At 45.1% G+C, this 27677-nt stretch overlaps 3 protein-coding genes across 16 annotated transcripts; all 3 read right to left on the reverse strand.

The window, feature by feature from the left end:
* Nucleotides 1-156: 156 nt before the first annotated feature.
* On the reverse strand, nt 157-6419 carry cyp3a65 (cytochrome P450, family 3, subfamily A, polypeptide 65). Its single transcript, XM_019862239.1, has 13 exons — nt 6227-6419; nt 5223-5316; nt 4513-4565; nt 4334-4433; nt 4059-4172; nt 3885-3973; nt 3662-3810; nt 2731-2858; nt 2574-2649; nt 2053-2213; nt 1047-1273; nt 513-675; nt 157-382 (listed from the first exon to the last, which is right to left on the reverse strand). Exons 1-13 carry the CDS (start codon nt 6289-6291, stop codon nt 305-307), a joined length of 1497 nt encoding a protein of 498 aa, XP_019717798.1. The 5' UTR covers nt 6292-6419; the 3' UTR covers nt 157-304.
* A 2078-nt stretch (nt 6420-8497) lies between these two features.
* Nucleotides 8498-14637, reverse strand: c1qtnf6b (C1q and TNF related 6b). Its single transcript, XM_019862279.1, has 3 exons — nt 14443-14637; nt 11272-11488; nt 8498-9202 (listed from the first exon to the last, which is right to left on the reverse strand). Exons 2-3 carry the CDS (start codon nt 11465-11467, stop codon nt 8655-8657), a joined length of 744 nt encoding a protein of 247 aa, XP_019717838.1. The 5' UTR covers nt 11468-11488; nt 14443-14637; the 3' UTR covers nt 8498-8654.
* Nucleotides 14638-15958: 1321 nt separating this feature from the next.
* On the reverse strand, nt 15959-27315 carry LOC109511270 (uncharacterized). 14 transcript variants are annotated; one of them, XM_019862226.1, is made up of 12 exons: nt 26438-27311; nt 25847-25965; nt 25326-25417; nt 23307-23458; nt 22398-22524; nt 21808-21907; nt 20851-20926; nt 19396-19523; nt 18952-19159; nt 18522-18615; nt 18385-18451; nt 15959-17814 (listed from the first exon to the last, which is right to left on the reverse strand). In XM_019862226.1, exons 4-12 carry the CDS (start codon nt 23410-23412, stop codon nt 16978-16980), a joined length of 1743 nt encoding a protein of 580 aa, XP_019717785.1. In that variant the 5' UTR covers nt 23413-23458; nt 25326-25417; nt 25847-25965; nt 26438-27311; the 3' UTR covers nt 15959-16977. The 14 variants fall into 14 exon arrangements, with proteins under 14 accessions (XP_019717785.1, XP_019717784.1, XP_019717792.1 ...); XM_019862225.1 differs by having other exon boundaries at nt 23307-23467; XM_019862233.1 differs by lacking the exon at nt 25326-25417 and adding an exon at nt 22262-22325 and having other exon boundaries at nt 23307-23467; nt 26438-27309.
* Nucleotides 27316-27677: the final 362 nt, after the last annotated feature.

Consider the following 27677-nt stretch of genomic DNA (forward strand, 5'->3'; position numbering starts at 1 on the left):
AGCCATATGCTGATCCGAAAAAGAATTTGTCACTTGTGGGGTGGTGGGGAGGGGGGGTGGGGGGGGGGGGGTTCATGGGGGTAATATTTTTAAAGATGCTGTTTTTGAGGCTCTTCACCCCGGCGAAATGCATAAAATAGAGCTGAAAAGAAAATCTATATTTCAGAGATTGATGCATTTATTTTCCAAGGCAGCCTCACCATTAAACAGATTACGCTGTGTTGCAAGGCAACATGTTTCCACATTGAGGAGCCTCCACTGTACGTCTCTGAGCGAGCATTTTCCATTTCCTGCCTCTCGAGCTTCACGAGCGCGGCTCCAGCTTCAGTTTGATGGGTCGCTTGGGCATCAGCAGGCCCTGCACATCCATTTCGATGGGTACCTGGTGGGAAAACGGAAAGGTCTGATGAGCCTTCAACAAAGTGGCCGTCAGCGGTTGCGGGTAGTCTGGTTTTGACTCAGACGCGTCGAACGCATCCGCAGACCAATATCACGACGTCCCGCATTCTCACCTCGGTCTCGTCGCACATGCAGAAGTTGTAGCGCTGCAGGATCTCCACGATGGCCAGCTTCATGCTGACCATTGCAAAGCGCATCCCGATGCAGTTGCGAGGACCAGCGCCAAATGGCAAGTACACGTATGGGTCAAGCGAGTCTTTGTTTTCCTTACTGAACCTAAAAAAAAAAAAAAAAATTAAAATCACACAAAAATAGTGACAACATAATTCTTGTAAATATTTTGACTTAATTTTGCAGACAATAAATTCACTATTCCAAATCCATGACAAAAAATAAAAATGTGTTCTCGTCAGACCCCAACAACAACAAAAAAGTTCCTATTCTTGTATGATGCAATTTCGTACTCCCAAATCGTGCCGTTAACAACAGAAGTCTTTATTCACGCACAAACTTTTTTTCTGAGAAAAATTCTTCCCATAAGAGTCACTTTTTTTTCTTCAACAAAGACAACTTTCTCCTCGTTAAATTATGACCCTAAAAAAATCATCCATCATTTTTTCTTGTACTGAACGACGACTCGGTTTTACCTCTCCGGTTGGAACTTTTCGGGTTGGGGCCAAAGGTCGGGGTCACGGTGCAGAGGCCAAGTGGGCACCACGACGGCCATATCCTTGGGGATGACCACGCCGTTGATCTCAATGCTGGCCTTGGCCACACGCTCCAAACGCTGGACGATGGGGTACACTCGTAGCGACTCGTTGATCACCATGTCCAAGTACTCCATCTCCATCAGCTCCGAGTACTGCACGGCAGCCTGCCAAAAAAACAAAACAACCCCCCCCCCCCAAACATCCAGATTTTTTTTAATCCCAAATTTCGCCTTTACTGTATTTTTTTGAGGAATCACACTTAAAAAAAAAATTATATGATGGCTTGAACTCAGTTTTGTTGGAACCATCGCAGGTACGCTAGCATAGGTGGGGAGTCAGCTCACCCGTTTTCTAGTTTCTAGGTGTGCTCACGTGATCTTAGTTCAAATGCAGTTAAGACATTTATTTCAGTGGACAGCAGAGGGCGATATTGCGGCACCCAGAGAATTTATATGTACAGTATATATATACATATATACATACTGCATATATAAATTGAGGAATACTGCATATATAAATTCAGAATTTCTCTCTCTCTCTCTCTCTTTTTTTTTCTCGTACAATTCCAACTGCATAAGAGCGAGGTATTGTTTCATTATTAAATTAAATGGAGTAAATTTCAAATGTTTTAAAGCATTGTACAGCACTCTGAGTTGCACCTTTATGTATGAAAAGTGCTGTATAAATAAAGTTTGATTGATTAATGGTGCATTCATTGAGATCAGGCGAGCGCGGTCAACATATCAACATTTATCACCTCATAAAATAGATGAGGGACATCAATGTTAGACAAATGAATACAATTAGTTTTAAAAGACAAGAAAATAAGACAATTAAAAGATTCTTTTGAAAAAGCACAAGTCATTGTTTTTCCACAAATTGATTTTCAACCAGTGTCAAATAACAGCGTATTGTATGTTACTACTACTAGTTCTTGTTGTACCTTGTTGGGGAAGGTGGCGTCCACCTCGTCCTGCAGCTTTTTCATGACGTGAGGGTTGGTGGCTAAGTTGTGCGCCAGGAAACTGAGAGAGCTGCTGCTGGTCTCGTAGCCGGCGAAGATGAAAATCATGGCCTGAGAGAGGATCTCATGGTCGCTCAGACCTGCCGAAAGAGCATCCAGAAATAATCCAAACGGTCAAAATATAATTTCAAGGTTGCATGTGCGCGACTGGCAGGAAGACCTTCTCCTTCATTGTCATGCATCCCTCACGATGGATATCATGTGGTGTCCCTCAGGGGTCAATTCTTTGCCCACTGTTATCCAAGCCTTACATGTTTCCACTTTCTTCAGTCCGACACAAATGTAACATAAATTAGCCTCTGCAGATGACTTGCCTCTCCACAGCGTAAAAAAAAAGTGACGTTCACATTTGTGCATACGATTACTCCTGGCGAATTAGTTGTGTGAGACCACCTTTCACATTAGATATCAACAGACCCACAGAAATAATTCACATGCACCTTTTTTCATGTCTTCTTCGAGAGAGTTGTGGTTCTTCTGCGAGTCAATCATTAGCTGCAGGAAGTCCACGCGAGTCTGAGGGCAAATGAGAAGCGGGTCATTCGCTCGCAACCATACCCCTGGCTCAACACCGTAACCCCGCGCTGAAGACCATACCCCTCGCCCACTGCTCTCACGGCTGGATTTGATCTTCTGCAATGCTGCAAAGAAGAAGTCGAAGGCCGCGGCCGGGAAGAAGGAGAATTCCATCTTCTCGAAGAACGGACCCAGGAAGGGGAAGAAGGCTGCGGACCCACCAAAAATGAAAGAAAAAAAATCCTAGCGGTACATTTAGACATGGATTTAAAAAACAAAAAAAGAAGGAACAAACGTGGATCAGTGAAGACCTGGCAATACGTTTGAGGATTTTTTTTGGTTCCAAAATTGATGACACGCATAAGAAAATGACCCTTTTACTTTTTAAGATTTTGTTTTGGTCCGAAATGGACTCAGTTCATTCCCCCACACCCCCCAAAGAATTCTGCACCGGTTTTGTTATTTTGTTTAGAGTTTGGCAAATGGAATTACAACTAACAATCTCTAACAATTCACGTCAGAAACATTTTGTCCCTTTTGGAAATGGATTGAATTTCACCCCCACCTCCAAATTCACTTTTTATTTTTTAATTTTGGGATATTTAAAAAACATAATATTCTCAAAGAAAACCTGTAAACAAGTAATCGACCCATTTCATGTTTCAACATTTTGTAATGTTCTAAAATCAATTGGATTCATTTTTCTTTCAGTGTGAAAAACTTTTTCAAATTTGGCAAATTTACTAAAACCTGAAAAAAAAAACAAGAAAACGTGTGGAAAACTGACACTTAAATTATCCGTACGACTTTTTTGCTGCATCACAATATTTTTGGAGAATGTACAAAATTGATCTTAACATTTTAAAGGAGTCTCATATAAATAATAACTTTTATTCTTTGAACGCAAAATTCTCAAATGACGACTTTTGTAGTATAGTTCTGACCTGTACATTCAGAACATGACTTTTTCTTGTATCTTTATCATTATTATTATGATTTTTTTGTGGGTCACCTATCATGAGGAAAAGCGGGTTGAAAAAGTCAAACTTGAGCATCTTCTTGATGTTGGTGACAAACGGGTCGCTGGGGTTGTTGATGGAGTCCAGGTCCACGCTGAAGGCCGTGCTGGTCACCACGTCCATGCTGTAGGGGCCGAAGAACCTGCCGAGCGGAACGCCGTCGTGACGCATTGGACCCGACCCGCAGAAGGACGTTCGTTTTGGACGCAAACTCACTCCTTGAGGTCGAGGGCTTGATTGAGGTCCGCCTTCTTCTTCATGCTGCTCACCAGGTTGGCAGAGTGACGCTTCATGATGACGAACATCTGCACACACACATGTCCAAATGACAAAGCGCACACACATACACACACACACACACACACACAGGCAGTTAGGTCAGGGCGTTGCCTCTTTGAGTCGTCCGGAGGTGAAGGAGGGCGAGAGGATGCTTCGGATCCTCTTCCAGTTTTCGTCCTCGGCGATGCTGACGGCGTCGTACAGTGGCCCGTTCAAACGGAAGTTCTGCAGAACCAGACAAAAGGAGACAAAATTCACAGTCGGCCACCACGACGAGACACGTACACACCCCCAAAAAATAAATGTCTTCAGAAGTCGTGTATTTGTGTTAGTTCAAATCCAGTTTCGCGTGCGCGCCTTTGAGTTTGCGCACTCGCGCGCCTTACTCTGCGGTTGGTGAAGAGGGAGTAGCACTCCTTGATGAGCACCGTCTTGATGACGGCAGGGTCCATGATGCACAAAACCGGCTGACGGCCGTCAAAGATGCTAAACGCGAAAAAGAAGACAAGCGTCGGAATTTGGTTTTGTCGGAATTCTCGCATCGTCGTGACGCGTCGGCACCCACCCCCAGATTTTGCCATATTTCTTGTGGCATTCCATGTCGAAGTGGATGAAACCCTGCAAGCAGACAAACAAGCGCAGGCAAAATGCTTTCGAGGTGAACTCAAGGCAAAGGCTTTCTTTTTTTTTCAACAATAGGTCGTTTCGACCCGATTTTGGGGGTTAATAAGGCACTCCTGGAAAAAGGACAAGGCGGATGAGGCCACCTGATTTCATCCAGCTCAAGGGGTGGACATTTTCTCTTTCTACCGCCCCCTGCTGTCAACCGAAATGGGCATCAAAGTGCCCCGGGGCACACATTGCGGCTGTCGCGGCTCACCTGTGCTCCGGGTTTGACGTCTGCAGAAACAGACCTAAGTCGGAGCTTCTCAACATACGTTATGGGAAAAAATTAAAACGTCTTGTTCTCTTAAAAAAAAATACAAAATCTGTCATCTCGAAAGAATGCCCTCATATTTTTTTTTTTTTTTTAAAGAAAACAGTAATCTTTGGGAGGGGTGGGGGAGAACGCTTATTTTTCGTAGGTAGTCATTCCAAAAATAAACTTTTCAAATACAAAATCTGCCATTCGCAATCAACAGTTGTAATCGCGCCCAGAGTTGACCTTGACGAAGGGCACGGCCTGATGGAACCCCCTCCCCCTCCCTCCGCGAGTACAGCCGAGTGCTTGTGGTTTGATTGGCGTCAGCTGCGGTGCCAACGGAGGCTCCCCACCTTCCTGTAGCTCAGCATGTTTCCGAAGAACAGGACTGGCCTGGGACCCGGGATGCCCAGCCTTTGGAAAGTGTTGTAGGGCCAGTAGCCGTAGCTGAAAGACGACAACGATTTAAAAAACACGACACCATCCAAGACAACGACAACAAAGCCAAAACCGAAGACGACAAAACAACGACGAAGATGACAATGACAACAGAGAAAAACGACAATGACCGCACCAAAGACGAAAACAGGAAGAAATGGAAAATCAGCATGGACGACAAAGTCCTTTTGCCGCCGTTCCCAAAGTGGGAATTTGACATTCACGTACAGCAGCCAACAAGTTGATTCGTCATCATTGACTGGATGACAAGTCATCGAAATGGGCCTGCGTTATTTGACGATCGCCCCAAAATACCGGCGGCTTCAGTCGGGCCCCTTTTCACTCTCAAAGCCCTTCATTAAAATGTATTGATTATTCTTTTTTTCTTTCTCTCATGAAGCCACGTCAACTCATTGTAACTAATCAAACAAGTTTCCAAGCACATTTAGACACTTTTTTTTTTTCGGGGCAGGGGGGGGGGCGGTAATTACATCAGTTGAGTAATATTATGAAATTCATTGTCAATCATCCAATCAACATGAGTTTGCTTTTTTTTTGTTTTAAATGAAAGATGAAAATGATATTTATGTTGCAGTATCTAATTCCATAATTTGTTAATTGATTTACTGATAGTGATATGAGGGAAAAATATTGGTCAATTATTTATTTTTAATTCAATATTTACAATTTGCAAATAGCTAAATTAATAGTTTGCTGCTTTCACTTTACAGCTCAGCTCGAATTGGTTGTTGATCTCAATAAACAAGGCAAACAAACAAGCGTCCAGATACTTTGCCCATTAAAATCTGCCGCGTTTCGAAATGAAGTGAGCAACAAAATCATGACTGCCACTGTATTGTTCTGTGACTGAGTGCGCCCTTGAATCCAAAGTCCCCCAAAACGTGTGTTTGTCACTCACATGACGACGAGCGCGACGACGAGCGCCAGGAGAGTCCACGTCGTGGCCGAAAACAAAAAGTCCATCTTGCTTGTTGTTTTCCGATGGCGGCTCTGCGGGCAGCTGCCACACGGGCGACCTTTTATCTCAAGCCTCTGTCTTTCCCTCTGTGTGTGTGTGTGTGTGTGTGTGTGTGTGTGTGTGTGTGTGTGTGTGTGTGTGTGTGTTGTGTTGTGCATATTTGTCAAGTGTGTGAGAGTGTGAGAGTTGAACCAATCAAATGGCACCTTGGTCAATCATTGAAACAGCCACAGAGAGTTTGTCCTTAATTAGCTTTTGGGGGGGGGTGTGCGCGTGTGTGTGCCAAGCATTTGACTTTTTCCACATTAATAATAATAAAAAAAAGAGTAATATATCCTTCTGCCAAATGAATTCATTTTCACCATGAAATTGTCCACATCACAGCCTCTAACTCCATTTTTTTTGTTTTCCCCAACAGGTGTCTGAGAGGTCAAGTGTGCTTGTTTCAAACTTTTTATTGTCAGTCGCGGGCGAATTTTCAAGAAGAGCGGACCGTTGCATACTCGTTGTTTGGCATGTGGAAATTCAACCATCCTCTGATTTGTCAATATGTTCTCAATTCAGATTTTCTTCAAAATAAAAATCCTGATTATTTTGGGGGAAAAAGACTTTTAAATACACAAGAGTAACTTTCGGGGGAAAGAAAGCTGTGCATTGAGGAAGCAATTTATATCATATGAATATCATCCAAATTCTGAGGGGTTTGAGAAGAAAAATGGGGATTTTTAGATAAACAACATTTCCTTCAACCATCAATCAGAAACGTTGCGATATTACGATTTTAACGTTACATTTGGGCGGATGAAAATATTTTCAAAAAACTTCTAATTCTACATGAAAGAAGTTGTTCTTTTTATTTCATGGAGTACCAAATCATTGAAAAAAAACCCAAATCCATAAAATTGCCCCGCGCGTTGCTTTTCCAAATCAAATGTGGCCCTCGAGCACAAAAGTTTGCCCACGCCCGATCCTGCGTGATGTTGCGAAAGCGCAATTATAAATAACGATGCATTGCATTATCGGCAAGTGAGTCACAAGCCAACCTACTTTCACCCATTTTTTTTTTGTTTGTTTTGTTTTTTTATTGTGGCTTGGGTGTGGAGTGGATGTTGAACTTTGAACTCGCCATCGCTCTTCATCCGTTTGCGGCCACTTCATTAGATATCATACAAATTAATCGCTTTTATTCAAGGGAAACTTCGCGCAGAAACTTTCTGCAGCTTCAGGCCACAAGGCTTGACTTCTTGTTCAGAATTGGGTCCTTGAGACTTTTTCATGAGTCCTCTTCATGGTGTCCCACTTTCATGTTGATCGGTTCAACTGGTGTCTGGGGATGATTTTTTTTTGGGGGGGGGCGCACCTATATCATAACATTATTTCAGAAAAAGAAAATCTACCTTTGTTAGAATAATGCACGGGATGAGCGAGTAGCATTGTATTCAACAATGCCTTGCAGTTCAAAGGCGTGCCACCAGATAAAGCTATTGAGCTGTAAGCCACTGACAATTTACCGGGGTCAAATCTGCCATGGAAAAACAAATACACATTAGGAAAAACACAAACAAAGCACTCAAACATACAAACGTATACACACACACACACACACACACACACGCACGCACACACACACACACACACACACACACACACACACACACACACACACATACACACACACACACAAGCTTTTTTTTTTCCAGGTCATGCCACAGCATTTTAATGTGATTGAAGCCGGGCCTTTGAGTAGGCCACACCAAAAGCTTCATTTTGTTTGCCTTGAAGCCATGACCCAGTGTGGGACAAATAAAGGATATCTTATCTTATCTTATCTTATCTTATCTTATCTTATATTCTGGTGTGTGACTGGTGTGCTTTGGACCGTCTGTTGACCTGCTGCAGAAGCCAAGTGCGCTTCAGCTTGAGGTCACAAACTGATAGCCGAACATTCTCCCTCAGGATTTTCAGTTTCAGAGCAGAATTCATGGCTGTACAAATCCCAACAAGTCGTCCAGGTTCTGAAGGAGCAAGTTCGCACTTTTTTTTTTTTTTTTCAAGAAAGGTGACTTTATTTCCAGGGAGAAGTAGCACTTTTTCAAATGTGGTGTTAAAATGTTTTAAAGTACTATTTTTCAGGAAAGAATTTGTATTTTTCACAGGTGTGCTTTTTCGCCCCCCCCCACTTCCCCCCCAAGAAAAAAATTAAATTTTTAAAATTTTTGTTAAAAAAAAAAAAAAAATTCCTAGTGATTTTTTTTTTCCAAGAAAGTGGTTTATTTACCGTGCAAAGCACATATTACTCCGCACGTGCCACCTTGGGTAGTTTGATGGCGTTTTTCCATCAAGTTCAGTCCCGCGCGACAAGGGCTCCTCATTGTCCGGCAGGGGCCAGCAGGTATCCGTTGAAAGTGATGTAAACGTCCACGTCGTCCCCGTAGACGGCGTTGTCGCGCTCGCGCTTGTAGAGGCGCACCCAGACCTCGTCGCCCGGCTGCAGGTCCATCATGACGCTCTGGCTCTGCATGATGGAGCGCTCGCTGGGCTGGGCGTACAGGATCACCTGCTGCTCCTGGTTGCGCATGAGGTGCAGGTACGTCTCCTTGAAGTTCCACGTGTGCACGTTGAGGTTGAAGAAGTAGACGCCGGCCACGTAACAGTAGAACTTGCCCTTGAACATGTTGAAGTGCTCGTGCAGGTTGACGAAGACTGTGTCGAACACCAACGGCTGGTAGTAGTCCACGCTGTGCAAGGACTTGCGCCGGCCCACCGAGAAGGCGGCGCGCGGGTTCTTGCAAGGGTCCCCCGGGGCGCCCGCTTGGCCCTTGATGCCCTGGGGGCCCGCCGGTCCCGGCGGGCCCGTGAGGCCTTCGGCGCCGGGCTTGCCGTGCGTACCTTTGTCCCCTCTGTCGCCTTTATCGCCTGCGACGAGGTGCGGCAAAGGGCGCGATTACAATGCGGTTTGAAGGCAAGACAAGAAGGGGCAAACGTGCAATTTTGTCGCCCACTCCACTGTGGAGTCAACGGATCCTTTTTATATCGTTCTCTCACTTCTTGTCCCAATTTGTCATTTTTCTTGTTTTTGTTCTTTCACTTGTTCTTGTTTTGCTCTTTTTTGTTTGACTTTTTAATTGTTTTTTTTTGTTTGAAGTGTCATTTTGTTTTTCTATTCATTTTATAATTGATTTTCCAACTTTTTCTCTATTTTTATTTTTTCATATTTTTGGCTTATTTTTAAATGTTTAGTCAAACTTTGTTTTACTTTTTCATCTCTTAGATTTTTAGTTTTTTTCCACTTTTTGTCAGTTTATTTCATTTGTTAAAATAAAAACATGATTTATACAGTTTTATTCTTTTTTTTATTTCTAACTTTAAAATACTTTTAAGGGATGGCAGAACATATTAATTCTGTTATCAGTTTATTCATTCGTGTTTACTCTTAATTCCATCTCAAATATATTTTGGGGTTTGGCTTTTTTATTCCGTTTTTCTATTGATAATATTTCTTTCCAAATTATTTTCACAATTTTATATTTTGTCAGTGCATCTTTTCTTTCTTCTCAAGTGAACTAGACCTGAACGTGGCTGGTTTTTCTGATTGTTATTACAAACATTAACGTGCCACAACAAAAGACACCCCAAAAAAAGCTCAATCCGAACAATTGGCCTCGGTTTAGGTTGGAAGGTCAACCTAAAATCCATCCTTCCATTCTGCCCGGCCCAGCTCACAATCACACCTCAGGACAATTTCGAGAGTTCCGTTCGCCTGCCACGCATGTTTTGGGAACGTGGGAGGGAAGCGGAGTGGCCAGAGAAAAAAAAACGGGGAGAACATGCAAAGCCCGCACGGGAAGGCGGGGGGCCGGGGATTGGAACGCAGACCTCTGTACGGTGAGGCGGAGCAGGTGCCCCCCCCCCCCCACACACACCACCACCACCCTCACCCACCCACCATGCCACGCCTCAAGCATCCCCTCAAGCAAAGCGAAAGCCTCAGCCCTGAGCCTCCCTCATAAGACGAGGCTTAGAAGAAGCAAGCCAGTTTCGGATTCACACTTCCTGTTTCTGCACTCAAGAAATGGAAAATGTTCACCCTGGACGGAATGTTCATAAAAGCAGTTGCCGTCATGCCTTGATGCCTTTCTGCGGCCCCCCTCCTCCCCTCCCCCGCCCTTGCTCAGCCTTCTTCCATTTCGTTGAGCTCCGTTCTGAATCCGTGCACTCCAGTTAGCCTGCGGTCGCCGGGAATGTTCTTCTTCAGTCTGCGGTTCCAGTAATCAAAAGTTGGACTTCCCAACGTTACCGGCTGCTCTGGACGCAAGTTGGAGTGAATGCTCGCGGGATTTGGAGCACAAAGCTGCTTTTGTATGAACTCGTTCACTGAGACGGGCGTTTTTATTTGTCAGCTGGAATGCAACTGTTCACTGCCACCGACGTGTATATCCGTCAAGTGCGTTTTTACAAAGGTAGGCATGGAAGTGGGTCTCGTCAATGATGAGAAAGCGACAAGGCATTTCGTTATTCATATGACTTCCCCAATGTTTTCCGTAGTAAGAAATTGAGTCATTCTATGTAAAATGTATTTTGGGTTAATATTCTTGGGTGTGTGAAACCGGAGATATGGATTCGTTCTTTTTTTTTGTTCGATTTGGTTATCTTCGGGCTTTTGATGAATGAATTTATGATGAAAACCACAGTTGGAGTGGATAAAGTCGAGTCCCCGTATTCACGGTTCAGCATTTATAAATGAATTACTTCCCGGATTCCTCTTTGGAACCTATCGTCCATTAGTCGTGGAAAAGTCGCCTAATTGTGATTTTCTTTTGGAATGTAGCAAAGTCGAAAAACATTTTGAGTAGAACCGCTGAATCTACTGACGACGCCCAGTTTGTGCCTCGAGTCACCGGTTTTGGATGAGTGAACAGCGAAGCCCATCAATCCAACTCGTCTTAACTCGGAGCGGTTAGGACACGCGACGCCGATCGGATTACCTTTGAGGATGGTCATGTTGACCACGGTGCGGACCTCGGCGGGGCGGTAGTAGGGGGCGGAGCCCAAAGCCTGAGAATCCAAGTGGTCGCAGCATCGGCGGCAGTAGCGCGAGGGCGGCCGCGGCGGCGACGGAAGGCAGCGCGCTGGCGGCAGCAGGAACAGGACCAAGAACGGCAAGCTGAACCAGGACAACATGGCGGACGACGATGACGACACCTGGGATGAAGAGGACACCGGCGGATTCAGTGCTGAGCCACCTCTGTGTTTTGGACATTTTGCTATGTTGCAGCCACACTCCATGAGACATTCAACGATGTTTTTCTGGAAATTCTCCACCGACAGGCCAGTTTTGATTGATTTCGTGACCGAAAAGTGACGTAATCCGGACGAAGGAGAATTAGTAATCCGCCTTTCTGACACAGACATTTGGACTTCTCTGCTAGTTTTTCAGTTAGTTTTGCTTGGGGTTTTTGATTGATCCCTGGGCCCCTTTACCAAGCACCATACCTATTTCCAGGCCTCGTTCCAAGTTCTCTGATCAAAGTCCGGGCCTTCCGACCCTGTCTCGAAGTCACCCCGTCCATTACCAGGTTCTTCACCGCATCCTGTGCCAGCCGTTTTTCGTAGCTTACCTTGCCTAGTTGCGACACACACTGACTGCCCTTGCTTCTTGAGCTCCCCAACCTCTATGACGTTTTTTCCTGCTCCGCGGCGGCTGCCGCTTCCCATTCTCATGCCGTGGCAACTCAAGGATCACAGCAGACTCAAGTCCCGAAAAACTCTTGGGCTGCCTTCCTAACCGGCTCGGCACCTCCAGTCTGGTCTCCCTGACGCCCAGCGGCCAGGTCTCGACGGGCGCGCCCTGAACTCGTTCGGGTCCAGCATCGCAGCAGCTCCAGAAACCAGTTTCAAAAAATTCCTGTTCTTTGGCCTCCTGGCCTGCCTCGTGACCATGCCGACACCTCACGTCTGCTCTCCCGGAGGCCCACCAGGCAGGCCCCGATGGGTGAACCATGAACTCACCCCCCAGGCCCACGTCTCCCCCCCCCCCCCCCCTTTCATCCACTCTGTTGTGGGCTATTTTTGTGATGTAATTTGGGACATATAGTGTAGAATCAGTTCCCTAAGGGGGTACACTTAGCCCTGCGCCTTGTGTCTCCCAACCAGCTCCCTCTGGGTGTGTGTGTGTGTGTGTGTGTGTGTGTGTGTGTGTGTGTGTGTGTGTGTGTGTGTGTGTGTGTGTGGTGTGCGCGCGAGATCCGTGAGCTCATTCATATCTCTCGCGTAGCTTCTTGGTACCTTTCAGTTTTGGTCGCTTCAGTGTCACTGTCGTGTGTTGTTGTCAGTCATGAAGGCCATATAGGTATAAAGTCGGTCCGTGTGCCCCCCGCCCCTTCCCCCCCCGTCCGTGGGGTTACGTAACACAAACCATATGCTAAAAGTGCTCCGTGCGCCATTTAAAGTGAATGCACATGTTTTCAAAAGTATCTGGACACCTACAGGAAGCCAGCGTACATCGCTGCACAACATCGACGACGTGTCAGCACGCACAACTTTTCAATGAACAAAATGTACGTTTGGCAAGCACCGAAGCCAATTGAGTCCTCAATGAACCAAAGGTATGCGTTTTTTTTTTTTTTTGCAAACTTCTTAAGATAATTTAGTCTTCTGTGAACAACACTTTTTTTGTTGTTGTCAACATCACAGGGAACTTAGTCCTGATCAAACCATCATCTCTGTTTTTGTTCAAATTCCGCAAACACGTTTTTGTCAACTTTGAAGAATTTGCGCACCTGTTTTTAAATATCAACGACAATGTTGGGGTCAATACAGCGCCCTCGAAGTAGAGTCTGCGTTTGCGCTGTCGTAAACATCGATGACAATTGACTCTTTACCCCCAAATTAGCTACGAGTTATGACACTTTAGAGTCTCTTAACTTCAGCGTACGTCTTACGGCAAACGTTGGCTGTAAATTAGCGTCTTACCCAAACCTAGCTGCCAGTTTTAGCCTCCATCAATGAAAATTTGGGAGTCTTCAATCAACCTCAAATCCATATTTTTCATAAACATCAAAGACACCTAACGTATGCGTTTGCGTTTTCAGAAAACATCAGACATTTGACTCTTCCGCAAACTAAATGTTCACGTTTTAATTAATGTCAAAAGCAGTCCCAATGAGCTGAGCTTCTTGACATCCACGTAAGCTAAGCTAGCTATTTTTGTCAGCAAATTATGAAAAGCAACCCGGAGAATCGCTGATGATGTTAGCTCCATTTGGTTGTTATCTGCGCTCCGGTGCAGATAACATCCAAACTATGCGGTTCCAATTTGGATGCGAGTCAAGAATGGGGTTGATTGTGCTGCCATGTGGACGTAAACAAGATTGGGATCGTTCTGCACCGTCGCAAACTACAGCGGAAAGTCTGTCCTGGAGAAGCAACATCTTTGGGGGCCAAGCATTTTTAGATGATGGATTGTTTTTTTTTCTTTGCTAATCTAATTTAAAAAAAACAATTTTCAAAAATTTTGTCAAAAGTATTCCCCCCCCCACTTTTTTTTTTTTTTACACAGTACAGTATTTTAAGTGTGAATATTGGACGTGGAATAAAACCCAAAACGGATGATTATTTTCCCCTCAAATTTTTCCATATGTTTCATCATCAAGTAGAAACAGAAAACCAGAAGGCAAACCACGATGGAATAGGAGGAGTAGCGGCTTGGTTCACGTTATTTTGTTGTTTTTGCAGTTACCGTTGCAGGCATATTCCAAAACCGTTCGGATGCTTGTTTCCTTCCGCGGAATTTTCATTGCATCACGTTGCAACGGACAGCAAATTACGCCGCCGTACCGTCAATTATTCTGTGCGGATGCTCCATTCATATTTGGCGAGGCAGTTTGAACGAGTCATTCACGTGCGCGCCCGTGACGTCACCTCACAACAACATCCGAACCAGCCCCCCCCCCCCTTTTACTTCCCTACAACAAGCTAGCATCAACTAACATCACTTTGGCCACGTATGCACGCGAGAGCAAACCTCCCCCCCCCCCACCCCCGCCCGCGCACGCTCGGGGCGTGCACGAAAGCGCAAAATAAGATACATGTACATGCACGCGCACAAAATGATTTTTGAGGAGGGAGGGGATGGGGGGAGGGGGGTTGCGTCTTACCTTTCACCACAAGATGAAAAAGAAAATGTGAAAGCGAGAGAAAAAAGGAGTCGCGGTGCTCCACTGCGAGGAGGAACAACTGAGGAGAAAGTCTCAGCCTCTGTCCGATGCACCCGCGCGCTCGCACACGCACACACACACAAGCCGGAACAGAGGCTCTCTCTCCCACACTCCCTTCCTTCCCTCCCTCCATCCGTCATTCTTACTCCTCCATTTACAAGACTTGGACATCGTTTTGTTGATAATAAGCTCATGTGGAAAAATAATGACAATCATGACTGTCCTGTCCTGCCATTGGCTGGCAGCCGGTTCAGGGTGTCCCCCGCCTACTGCCCAAAGACAGCTGGGATAGGCTCCAGCACCCCCCGCGACCTTTGTGAGGATAAAAGCGGTTCGGAAAATGAATGAATGAATGAATGAATGAATGTATATATATATATATATATATAAATATATTGATAGATATAGATAGATAGCCTGCTTGATCCCTGGGCGAGATGTAGGGCAAGCTGTTTTCTTCTTCTGGCGTAATAGTTTTGCTTCTCGTCCACTGCCTGCCGGACTTTGTCTGCACTGTGCACCCTCCTCCCAGTCTAACCACGAAGCCACAGGACAGGACGGGATCCCAAGGGAACGATGGAGGGAACCACATTTCTCTGCAATGTTAGTTTTGCTTTTGCTGGAGGAATGAGTTTGTTCAATGTAAGTACTGCAATTTTTGCCCAAGAAAAAAAAAATGAAAATTGACGTATCATAAACACAGATGTTGTAGTTTCTTTTTTTGAAAGTAGCATTTCTTTTAGAGAATTTGTTTAGTATTTCTGAAGAGAAAAATATTTTTAATTAAGAGAATTTTTTTTTCTTCGAGGAAAAAGGGTTTTTTTTCAAGAAAATCTCTAAATAGAAAAACTAAATTTACAAACCATCATCTTTTGCCAAATCAAAATTTTAAAATAATTATGAATAATTTCTTACAATAAAAATTACAGTTTTTTTTCCCCTCAAGAAAAAGTTCCGTTTTTCTTTGTAGTCTTATGACCATGTTATCGATTTTTTTTTTAAATCAAAGAAAGATTTTTTTCAGAGAAGTTGCAAGACAGTCTTTCTCATGACTTTATACGAAGGAAAAAGTGAGTTTTTTTTTTCTCTGAGAAATATCATATTTATGTAAAAAGTATACAGTATATATTTTGGGGGGGGCAGGGAGTGTTGGTGCACTTTTTCTGCAAGTGGGTGTGAATGTTACATAACAGCAAACGTTTCCGTGGCCAAAAACAAATCTTTACTTAGCAAAACACTGTCTTGTCTTGGCCTACTTCCCCCCCCCAGCTTCTGTGGAAAAGAAAATATCGCTTGTCTTCACTATTTTCAAGTCTCCAGTGAAACCATCTGCAGGCTGACACAAAAACTAAACAACCGATGAAGCAGCAGCGGCGCAATGTGGAATGTCATGTAAAAAAAAAAAAAAAAAAAAAAAAAAAAATCTAAAAAAAAATAATAAAATTCACACCCAACAGTTGTTCAACATGTTAATGCTTCATTGTCGCTTCACCGAAATCATCTTCGACTTGCACAGTTTAAGTAGAATACAAACGTTTACAAACATGAAATGTCCTTTTTTTCAATTTATAGACTTATTTTTTTTTTGGGCGGGGGCGGGGGTCAGGGAATGAGAGGGGGCGCAACATTGAAAGAAAAATTATAAGGTACGTGTTGGAGGAGAGCTGGTGCGCCAATTCAGTGGCGGCGTTGAAGGGAGCGGGTGACTAAAGACGTTCAAACAAACAAACAAACAAACAAACAAAAAAAAAGACAAAAAAAATGCTTTAGAACTTTAGGGAGGAGTGTTTGTTGCGGAGTAGAAGGTGGTGTGCTCACTCATTTGGAATGTTCAAATAAGTGCTTGAAAATGTAAAAAAAAAAAAAAAAAAAAAAAAAAGCTTTTTGGGCTGTTTTTTAAAGGTGTTTCTGGGGGATACGCTTAAAAAGTCCACGACAGACTGCTGCAAACGATACAAATTCATGTTGAACTGAAATGTGAAGATGTTTGGCACTTTCATTTAGGGGAGGGGGGTATAAGGGGTGTGCCGGCTCAAAGGATACTTTGAAAGTGGCGCGTGGCTTGAAAAGTTTGAAAAAGGGAGCCATAAACTGAATAAAATATTGTTCTTCTCCAACACTGGAAAAAAAAGTCATTTTTTACTGTGGGCGGGAGAGGTGCGGGTGCGCCAAATAAAAAGGCTTGTGTGGTTCAACAAGTTTGGGAATGATGGATTTCAACTGTACACATTATACAAATTAGATTTGAACATCAAAAATGCTTCTTCTGGACTTTTTTTTGAGGGGATGGGGGGGGGTATACGCAAGGTAGAGGGTGGTGCGCTATCTCATATATGACGTTAAAATGAGCGCTTGGCATTTTCCATGGAATCTAAATGACAGTGATTAACTTGAACTTCCATACATTTGTTGTTTGCACTTGCATGAGCATGGGGGTCGAAGGGGTGCGCCAACTCAATGGCGGGTGTATGTCCTTCAACCAGTTTCGGGATCGCGCTGACACACGGACATATAACCACCGCTGGAGGGTTCTACTGCTCCACGTGTGAAATCTGTGGCATCCAGCAGGAGAGCTTGGAGACTCTCCAGAGTTGGACGGTGGAAGTCCAAAGGAGGAGCGCACCCACAAGGACCAGCAGGACCAGGGGGACAGGGCAAGCAGGAGGCCTTCTCCTCCCCGTCCTCCAAGCTCACCTCGGGCCCTGCGTGCTCCTCGCGTACGCCCCCGACGCCCGAATCCGCACCGGGGAGCTCGGGGCTATCATGGTGGTGTCGCGTCCGGATGCATTCGTAGTCCAAACTCACCTGGACGGAGCCTTTGATGAGAACCCCTTCAAGGGGAGATCGGCCTGCACCTCCACATTGACCTCCAGACTCGTCATCGTCTTTCGAACGTTCACCCTGGAGTTTCTCGATCTTCTCATAGTCTGAAATAACTGGCGTCGCCTTGTCGCCGACCCCGCCAATAACTTCCAGGAAGAGTTTCCGAGCATCCGTCATCTCCCCGTCCTGGTCCGCGATGGCCCCCACGGTGCCGTAGGGGGACTCCGGGGCGCACAGTTTCAGGTTGCCCGAAGTGAGGGAGGCCACAGGGAAGGGAGGAGGCCGCAGTTGGGAGCTCGCGGGCGGGAACAAGCCAACTGTGGTGATCTTTCTCATCATCTTCTCCAGGACAGCTCCAGGGTCTCTTGGATACCGAGGGTCTCCGAGACTTACGGTTTCCACACAGCCGACAGGCATCACCGCGAGGACGTCCACGGGCCGCAGGAAGACTTGCAAGGACTCGCTGCTGAAAGGAGGACGTGGCCACTTCTGGAGAAGAGCAGAAGTTGACAAAAGGTCAGTTGACAAAAGGTGATTTCTCGGGTCACCACGAGTGACCCGAGAAGGTGACTGGTAGTGACTTTGGTGGAGGTCGTTTGGGTTGAGTTCCCATTCGGTGACGATGCGGCTGGGAAAGCGAACGGTCGCCTGTTTTCTGTATGTGCCCTGTGACGGACTGGGAACCAGTCCCAGGTATGGTCTTGTTGTGGATCTTCAGGCGGTCTTATTCTGGATCCTCACGATAAGGATGGTTGTGACTGACTGGCGACCTGTCCCAGGTGTAGTCTTATCCTCGACCCTCAGGACGTGACTACCCTCCGCACTGGTCATCAGTCATTTGCAGGGCACATATTCTGCAGAAACAGGCAAACCGTTGACCATCTAATGGACAGCGTCACCGAGTGGGAACTGAACCCCGATGACGACTGCACCAAAGTCACAAAAAGCGGACCGCTCCACCGGCAGGGTCTTTATCTCCGGCCATTCGGTTTTCTCTCAATTGTGCACGGTGGCGGTCGTCTTGAATCGGCGAGTTGGCTGTCGCTGTGGCAAACGTACGTTCTGGAGGGAAGACTTTCCCGGGTCTGGTAGTCGTGGGCCTCGAATCTTCTTGAAGACATAAACCCTAAAAACACAAAATATTTTGTTTCAGGAAGTGTTTCGAGGATGACGGAAGATCTTGTTTTTGTGCTTACCAGTTGATCTTGTCTTTCCTAAAGAGCAGAAGAGTCAGAAAGACGGCAAAGGCTGTTCCGGAGATCGTCACCCCCAAAACCAGCCACAGGGAGTCTGACAAAGACAAGACCCGTTTGGGATTTGGAGATCCTTCCAAAAGTGGTTTGGTTCAATTGGAGGTGATACCCAAACTCGAAAAGGCTCACTTTGGCTGGAAACCATTCTTCGAAAATTTTGTTTGTTTGTTTTTTTCACCCTAGTTCCAAACAATCGCTGGAAAACCACCTCCAGGCTTGAAACAGGCCCTCATTTGAAACCCAGACTCGGACTTCGACCACAATTTCGAAACCCTGATTTGAAACCGTCAATCGAGGACAAACGGATCCCCTTTTGGTCTCAATTCGGAAAGCAGGATGTGAAGTCCGGCGAGCGTGTCAGACCGCAACGCACCAGCGGGTGGCGCCGCGGCCTCCCCGACATCTGACGTCCAGCGTGCGGCGGCGCTCCAGTCGCTCCACACCGACGCCACCCCATCGTCCTCCGAAGCTCTGACCCGAAGGCGCGCCTCGTACGCCGTCCCTCGGCTCAACTGGTCCAGACTCAGATTGGATCGGCATGACTCCTTGCAGGATTTCTTCTCTCTGTGTACCGACGCTCCCTGGTGGAGGTCAGCGTTTATTTTCGTGTATCCAAAGAGTTGGGGAAAAGGCAGAATCTTGGGCAAAATCTTCTCGTGATACACTGCAGCGGAGCGCGCCACCGACAGATCATTAAATAAGACACAGAGGAAGTGTTTGGAAATACTGGAAGCAGAAAAAAAAAAAACGAAGCACTACATCTCCCTCCTTTCATGTTGTGTTACGTATTTTTTGACGCAACGTTTGAGTAACGCACATCCCAGGGCTCATCGGCCTGCTTCCACTCCAGCTGGAAGTTGTACAGAGACATCGAGTCCTGCTTGGCAGCTGCCCAGGAGACGGTGGTCTGGTTGATTTCAGGCTTTCCTGGCGCAGGGAGCTTCACTGCAATTGCAACACACACACATGCAACACACACAGACGCACACACGCACAACCACACAAACTAAATGGGCTGCAGAAGAATTACAAAGGAACCAAAAGAAACAGGGAGAGAGCACAGTTAGCATCAAGTCACGATGTTGTCAAGCAACGGAGGGATAATTGTTACCGCCATCGAGCTCAACCACCCAAAGGTATATTTAGTACTCTTGCTGCCTAAGGGGGCTGCGGGAGAAGTCCAAACAGGAAGTAAACAGGGTAAAGCTCAGGTACTGTTTGGGCTTTCAACAGAGACGAGGGAAAAGTGGTTGAAATTCATCTTCTTTTTTTTTTTTTAACCGTCTAAATGGGCTGCAGGAGCAATAGAAGCGAAACGCAGAGAGCAAGGCAATATAGCGCATAGGGCAGCGACACAGACTAAAAGGGGTCGCGGAGAAATCTGACTTCAAGGGCACCATAAAAATATCAACGAATCGCGTCAAATATTCTTGTAGACGTGGCACCGAGTGGTGTCAGGTGGAAAGAGCAACGTTCCCTTGGAGCGGGGCTCGGCAACACGCGGCTCCAGAGCCACATGCGGCTCTTTAGCGACATCTAGTGGCTCCCTGGAGCTTCATAAAAAAGGTTTGAAAATGGAAAAAGATTTTGATAGTAGGCTAATATAGCTCAAATAGATCAAGATACATGTTGCGGCTCCGAAAAAGGAGCGCTGTGGTGTTGAGTTTTTTAAAACGTACACTTTATTTGTGCTTTTAACAGTCTCGACAAACACAGACACGTCTGCGTCCGACTCCGTGCCTTCTCTCTTCTCATTCAACCCAAGAGGCGTTCAAAGACAGCCTCCGAAAAACGGAAATTCATGATGACTTCACTGACACTAAGAAAAGCGAAAATAATGCACCAAAACAAAAAAATCAAGCGAGGAAATCACAAAATAAATTCGATGGGGTCGTTTGTGAACACACAACAAAGAACAATTCTGAGACAGTCCAGTCTCCAACATACATACAGCATGTGTTTCCTTCATTCTAAGTTTTATAGAAGGCTTTTATTTTTTTGCGGCTCCAGACATTCTTTTTTTTTTTTTTTTTGTCCTATATGGCTCTTTCAACATTTTGGGTTGCCGACCCCCACCTTGGAGGGTGAAATGAGCCTGACACCCTTTGGGATCAGACCCCTTTAGCTAAGACTTGACTAATTTGTTTGGTCATCGAGCATTTGATCGCTATTTTTGTGACGTCACGCCATCTCGAATCCGGAACCGATGAGTGAAGGCCAAACTATTTGGTGCTGTGTAGACGGGCTGCCCCTTTCAACACGCCGCACTCACCGTGACAGGCGGGCTGGTAGGTCATCGCCACCTTGGAGCAGTTGATCCAAACTCTCAACACGTGGTGCGACTGAAACTGAGCACAGCAAAGTGGTGGGAAGTACAAATACTTTTGAAAACCAGAAGACTTGATCACTTTCATTTTTCTGGACTCCACTGGAGTATTTTTGTTTTAAATCGCTACTTTTGAAAACACCCCACTATATCCGGGGACTGAACCATGCCGCAGTATAGCAGCAAAGCCCGATTTTTTTCTGATCTTTTTCGACATGAAGAACCTTGGAAAGAAGTTGGCAAGATGGCACCGAAGCACCTCTTTTGTCTAAATGAAGCTCCATCACTCACTTCAAAATCGTTCCTTTGCACCATGAAGCCACAAGGTGGCGTACATAAAGCAATAAATTCCATCCATCTATTTTCTAAACCGCTTTATCCTCACTCGGGTCGCGGGGGGGTTTGCTGGAGCCTATCCCAGCAGTCTTCGGGCAGTAGGCGGGGGACACCCTGAATCAGTCGCCAGCCAATCGCAGGGCACACAGAGATGAACAACCATCCGCGCTCACACTCACACCTCGGGACAATTTGGAGTGTTCAATCAGCCTGCCATGCATGTTTTGGGAAAGTGGAAGGAAACCGGAGTGCCCGGAGAAAGCCCACGCCGGCACGGGGAGAACATGCAAACTCCACACAGGAAGGCCGGAGCCGGGATCGAACCCGCGACCTCTGCACTGTGAGGTTGACGTGCGAACCACGGACCGCCTGGCCGCCTAAGCAATAAATTGAATACCAAAAATCAAGCAAATAGGTCAGAGGGTGGCTTGAAAAGGAAGCCACTCATAGCCTCTCCCCCCCCCCTCCTCCCTCCGCCCCACCAGGATCTGTGCTCTGAATTTAAGCGCAGATTATGAGTCCGTTTGCCAGGGCGTAGGCGTGTCAAACGGTGGCGTCGGCACTCACGATGCTGTCTTTGCCAAAGATGAGCGAGCACGTCTGCGGCGAGGAAGCCGTCCGCGCGTCCAGCGGCCGAAGAACACACTCAGACTCGTATTGGCGCCTACTGAAAGTGCAACAGGGAAAACACGTTTTGCTTGAGACCCAAACAAAGACTGAACTCCTTGACCCAGTCATGAACCCCTCACTTGAAACCTGAACTCCAGATTGAAAACCCGAATTTGAAACATCCACCCTTGTTTAAAACCCCGAGCTAGTCTTGAAACCCCGTCATTGGCTTGAAATCCTACATTGGAACTTAAATTGGACACCCCCCCGATCCAAAACTTGAACTCTTGTTTGAAAAAAACAAAACAAAAAAAACAATGAATCCTTGAAATGAATGTTTCGTTGAAACCCTCATCTCAAAACATAACCTCGTCTTAAAACCCTCATTTTAAATCCAACCCCGGCTGCAAACCTGAATCTGAAATGGCCGTCAAATGTTCGCCATTGGAATTTCCATCCACGATGGGATCATTGTTCTGTGTTCGTTACAAAAATGCAAATGCCACCACTTGACATTCCATCCAAACTGGGATTGTTTTTCCCCTCACCGCAACGTGACGTTGATCCTTTTTGCGTGTATGCCGCACGCCACCGCGCCGCTGCCCGTGCGTGTGTCCGAGCTGTTCCAGACGCACGTCATGTTTCGATTGTAGTCATTCCAGCAGACCAGGCCTGCTAGGACACACACACACACACACACACACACACACACACACACACACACACACACACACACACACGCACACACACACACACACACACAAAAGTCACAACTATCGTCCTGGTTTCGATGGCGGATTTCCCAAGGTTTTTGTTGTAAACAAAAACGAACAAAATCGGGAAAACGAAACTTTTTCGTGCTTTGAAAAAATGAAAACTAACTGGAACTGACTCAAATTCCTGCCAAAATGTCCTTCGGTGAAAGTCTTTGTCATTTCAGATCGTACATGGGCTTTCGGAGTTCATTTCCAATATTTTTAATTTGTTATTGCTGATCCTGCGAACAGAAATGCAGCTGACGGGACTTTATCACACCACTCTTAAGTGACCTTTTCATGGTCTCACACTCAACAAATACTCCCTAAAAAAACTAAAGCTAAAACTAAAATCAAAGCGTTTTCCCCCCAAATACAAACACTGAACAGCAATTAAAAGTTAGTGAGTTTTCAAGAAGTCAAAACGAATTTGAAAAAAATCCCCAGTTCAAATTAAAACTGCAAAACTGACAACCGATGGATGATAACACAGACACTTGCAGTGCTTCTCAGTTTGGTACTTGGGCTCCCTCTAGCGGCATGCAAAAGAACCACACCGTCCCAAGGTTCCAACTGTGCATCCTGTTTTTCAGCCGCTTCAAATGTTTCGATCGACTCCAAAGTTGTGGTTAACGTGAAAGCGCAACACATTTGAGACAACACATGTGAGATGAAGGCAAAATGCTTCAAATGGAAACTCACTGTTGGGCTGGTGTTCGGGACACTTGAGCTTCACGGCGGCGGCGGCGGCGGCGGCGGCGGCGGCGCCCCAAAGCAACAAAAGAAGAAGGACAAAAGCGGTCCTCATCGTTGTCGCTGCTTGGGATGCGGGATGCGGAACTCACGGCTTCCTCCTTCGCATTCTGTGGACGCACACACACACACACACACACACACACACACACACACACACACACACACACACACACACACACACACACACACACACAGACGCGCACAGGTGAAGGAAAAACAGAAGTGGAAATGAACGGTTCTGCCATTCACTTCCACTTGCAGAGCAAACACCTGTGAGGTGTTTTACTTGTTGGTTAAAAAAACAAAAAAAAAACTACAGTAGTGTATTTGAAACAGGTCACGTTGTGAAACCACGATCAAGGGTCCCTGAAGGTACCACCTGCCTTCCACCCGCGGCGTAACATGATCAATGTGGTCACAACTTGACGTTTGAGGCGTGGGTGCTTTTGGTTGTTGTTGTTGGTTTTTTTTTTTGTGGGTGGGGGGGGGTTAAAAAACTTACTTTTGATGTGTATATGTTTTGGCTTTTTTTTTTAGAGTAAAAACCTGATTTTTGAGGTGTGGAGTGGATGCTTTGGGCATTTTTTTCTTGTTTTTTTTGGGGGTGGGGGTGAAAAGCTTTTGAGTCATGGATGCTTTTGCTTGGGTTTTGTTTTTGGGGTGGGAACCTGCTTTTACCTTGGTGTTTTTTTTTAGGTTTTTTTTGTGTGAAAACCTGATTTTTGAGGTGTGGATGCTTTGGCGTTTTTTTCTTTGTTTTTTGTTTTAGGGTGAAAAAGTTTTGAGCCATGGATGCTTTTGCTTGTTTTTTTTTGGGGGGGGGGTGTGATTTTTTTTTTTGAGAGTGCAAACCTGACTTTTGAGGTTTGGATGCTTTTGCTTGTCTGATATTTTTTGGGGTAAAAACCTACCTTTTGAGCCGTGGATGTTTTTTGCTTGGTTTGTCAGGAAGTTACACGCCCCACGTACCTGTTTTTGTGGTTTCGGTTAAAAAAACAAAAAAGGTCAGTATATTCCGTTCGTGACTTGCGTTGCTTTCAACCGCGTGTCACGCGACCTCGTTCGCTCACTCACGTGTTTCTCCTCGCGACGGAATTGTCGCGACATGCGTCTGCTAGACTAACAGAACAGTAGCTGCGCGATTCATTGTGTTTAGCGTCCCGAGTGATAAACCGATCGATTTTGTCCCCTTTTTTGCGAAGCTGTGAGGAGCACCTGTGCGAGTATGACTTGCGATGAATGTGCGCGCAGTCCCACTTGAAATTGTTCTCAAAATGTTTCCTGGGGCTGAGCAGTTTGCAGTTGTAGTAAGAGTGTTCACACCTAGATGGCAGACATCACTCACTAGCGCCTCCCAACACAAGACTGTATCTGTGCGTGAGGGAAGAACGCGCAAAATACCAAATTAGGTCATGAAATGGCGTCTTTCAGGTCAAATGGGAAGCGATCATATGTTGACCAAATCGAAATGCTGAACTATCTGCTGACGGTTTGCGTTTGGGTTACCACTGCCTTGTTTTGAGACACTATCAGCCACAAAAGAGTTCAACGTATGCCAATGTCAGGCTATGCGAACCAAGAGACGTGTCACAGACAACCGCCGTGTCTGTGACACGTCTTGATGCGTCGTAAGCCGCGTAGTGCAACATACTCAACGTGTCCAAAGTGACTTCAGCAAAAGGGGAAATATTGGAAAACATAGACGTAGGATTTCAACTTTTTTCTCACAAGAACCGTTGACAGTTTGTTTGAACTGGATGACATAATTTACTCAATTTGACCAATACTAATATTTACTAAATAGTGCAACAAATGTGTACAGTGGCTCAACTGAACAAGAGACTGCGGGGATGGCGCCACTACTAGAATAAATCGATCACAACACAAATCACAATGCACGGTTGTAGAAATCGTCGGGGTTTTTTTTCACTTGTCAATTGTTCGCTTATTGGAAGCAGGACTCACTTTCATGTCAGAGTCAAAGGAGGCAGGAAGCGGTGTGTTGTGGTCGCGTCGCCTTGCGTGTGTGTGTGCGCTGGTTTCCATCTCGCGCTGGTCTGTAAACCACCAACGAAGGGAAAGTCCAAACGGAAAAAAAAAAGCCGACGAGATCTTTCATTGCTTGACTTTTTACGTCGTCGTAAATGCAACAGAATGGGCAAAACATGCAGGCAGCGGTGGTCCTTGAGTGTCAATATCTTAGGTTGTTATGTATTTATGTACGGTATTAAAAGAAAAAAATCCGACAAAATAAGAAAAAAAAAATCACAAAAAAAAACCCCAAGACGATCTACCGATTTTAAAATACCTAATATCAGACGCTATATTAATCGGGCTAGTTGTATACGCTGAAAAAAAAATGGTGTATTGATGAATTAACTCAATTTTATTTAATTAAGTGGATATACAAACAAAACAGACAGATGGATATATGGCTAAAAATATTTTTTATCTTCAAACCTTAAAATAAAAAGTCCTGTACTTACCGTCTGTCCGTGTGCAGCTCACATCACACGGCAACAAAGTGCAGCTTCTCCAGAACTCAGTGTCACAATTGCCTCCATCCACCACATGGCTCAGGTCCTGCAGCAAGCCCACCGACTTCCTGCCAATAGAGCATTCAATTGAAAATACTCACTTCTGCTTCTTTTCAACACCTCCAATAGTACAGTATTTAGATCCACTCTTCAATTATAATCCAGTGTTGTAATCCGAGCACATCTTGTTTGGTTTTTGATTAGCTATTGATTTTCTATCACTATTATGTCGGAATACCAAAAGCCACAACACTGATCAGGTTTTCTCACGGTGGGTGGCACAGTTGGCTCCATAGTTTTGAGATTTCATTGCAACCAGCACAGATTCAAAAGGTCCGCTTCCGGATGTAGGAAAGCAGCCCCATCACATCATTGAGCCAGCTGTTTGTTTGGTTTCACTGGAGGTACAGCGTTTTTTTCTGTGTATGCACGGCACAGGCAAAATTGCATGACACACACGCGCGTGCACACACACACACACACACACACACACACACACAAAAAATCCAGACTTGCACTTGTGAAGGTATAGAAACTTACCTACTCAGCAGAGATCTCGCTGAAGCACTGACATGATTTCCATTCGTCACTGAGGAGAGGGTGTGGAGGGGAGAAGATGAAAAGAAGGGGGCGGTGGCCTCGTGACAACGCCCACAAAGTCTGATTTTCTGCCACAATCGATCAAGAGTCTTGTAATATTTGTTACATCCATTAAAAATATATATATTTTTGTGAAAATGAATAAAACAAAACTTCGATCCTCGTTCCCCCGCCCCCACCCCATTTTAAACTTTTTGCCGATCTGTGGTTTCCCCCAACTTGTTGCGTGATCCTTTCGGTGGATCATTTCTGCTTTCAAGAAGAGATGCAGACATGAGAAATTCCCTTCCAACGTGAAAAGAAAGTCACCTGCGTTTGATTTGCAACCCTTTCACAGGATATTCATAAATGTCCTCATTCCATTTGCAACACTCCAGTGAGCTCATTCTCAGGGTTTAAGGAACATGCAATTTGTCATGGTCAGAGTTGAGTCGCCTCTTGATTTATTTTGTAATATTGAACGTCAAAAAGAGCTGTATACGTGAATTTACTTCAGCCTTTGATATTTCGGACAATATTCACTTTTTAAGGCAGTTGTGTTGTTTCCTGCTTTATTTTGTAACACGTACCTACAAAGGTTGCTACCTGCCAAGCAATTATGTCAAATTTTGTCATTTGACTTGACTTAAAATATTTAACACCATTCATGGTTATTAATGTTCTCCAATTCTATTGGTCAGGTCGTGAGTCGTTTCCAGCTGTACCTGCAAAAGCAACTTTTGTCGATATGAATTTAGATGAATTTGACATATTTAAAGCATCATTTAACACTATTTGTGTTTATTGGTCATTTTTGTTTCAATTTCCGATTCAGGACTCTAAATACTCTTTTAACTATAATTTTTGTCGCAGTAGTCATAATTTTATTTTGAAATTTGCGTTTAACTGTCACTTGCTGTTCGTGCTTCCTTTTTAGCGCGGTTCCAAAATAGGTAACTTGACGTCAAAAGTACGGCCAGAGGTCGTAATGGAGTCATACCAAACGCTAATTTTTACACTGACAGAGCATTTGTTTGTCAATATTTATTGGAGAGCATTAACTATGTTTGCTAATTATTTGTATATGTTGTGAAATGTGTTTCGGCTCTCAGGGTGATTCGGCCAAGGTTGTTGATACATGTTGCTCACAATTAAACGCCAATAAAAGGCCGGTAAAGTTTCATCCTTTTTCAGTGCCCTC

This window comes from Hippocampus comes, unplaced genomic scaffold (genome assembly GCF_001891065.2).
Source record: "Hippocampus comes isolate QL1 unplaced genomic scaffold, H_comes_QL1_v1.1 scaffold7, whole genome shotgun sequence".
NCBI classification, from domain to species: domain Eukaryota; kingdom Metazoa; phylum Chordata; class Actinopteri; order Syngnathiformes; family Syngnathidae; genus Hippocampus; species Hippocampus comes.

Coding starts and splice junctions, on each gene's coding strand:
- cyp3a65 (XM_019862239.1), bottom strand. CDS start 6,291: ATGGACTTTTTGTTTTCGGCCACGACGTGGACTCTCCTGGCGCTCGTC. Junction 5,317..6,226: donor GTCGTCGCGCTCGTCGTCAT/GTGAGTGACAAA, acceptor GTCGTCTTTCAG/CTACGGCTACTGGCCCTACA. Junction 4,566..5,222: donor ACATGCTGAGCTACAGGAAG/GTGGGGAGCCTC, acceptor GTCTGCTTGCAG/GGTTTCATCCACTTCGACAT.
- c1qtnf6b (XM_019862279.1), bottom strand. CDS start 11,467: ATGTTGTCCTGGTTCAGCTTGCCGTTCTTGGTCCTGTTCCTGCTGCCG. Junction 9,203..11,271: donor CAACATGACCATCCTCAAAG/GTAATCCGATCG, acceptor ACCTCGTCGCAG/GCGATAAAGGCGACAGAGGG.
- LOC109511270 (XM_019862217.1), bottom strand. CDS start 23,605: ATGGCAGAACCGTTCATTTCCACTTCTGTTTTTCCTTCACCTGTGCGC. Junction 21,908..23,306: donor TCCCGAACACCAGCCCAACA/GTGAGTTTCCAT, acceptor TTGCACTTTCAG/TAGGCGCCAATACGAGTCTG. Junction 18,616..18,951: donor GGCCGCGGCGCCACCCGCTG/GTGCGTTGCGGT, acceptor TGTCTTTGTCAG/ACTCCCTGTGGCTGGTTTTG.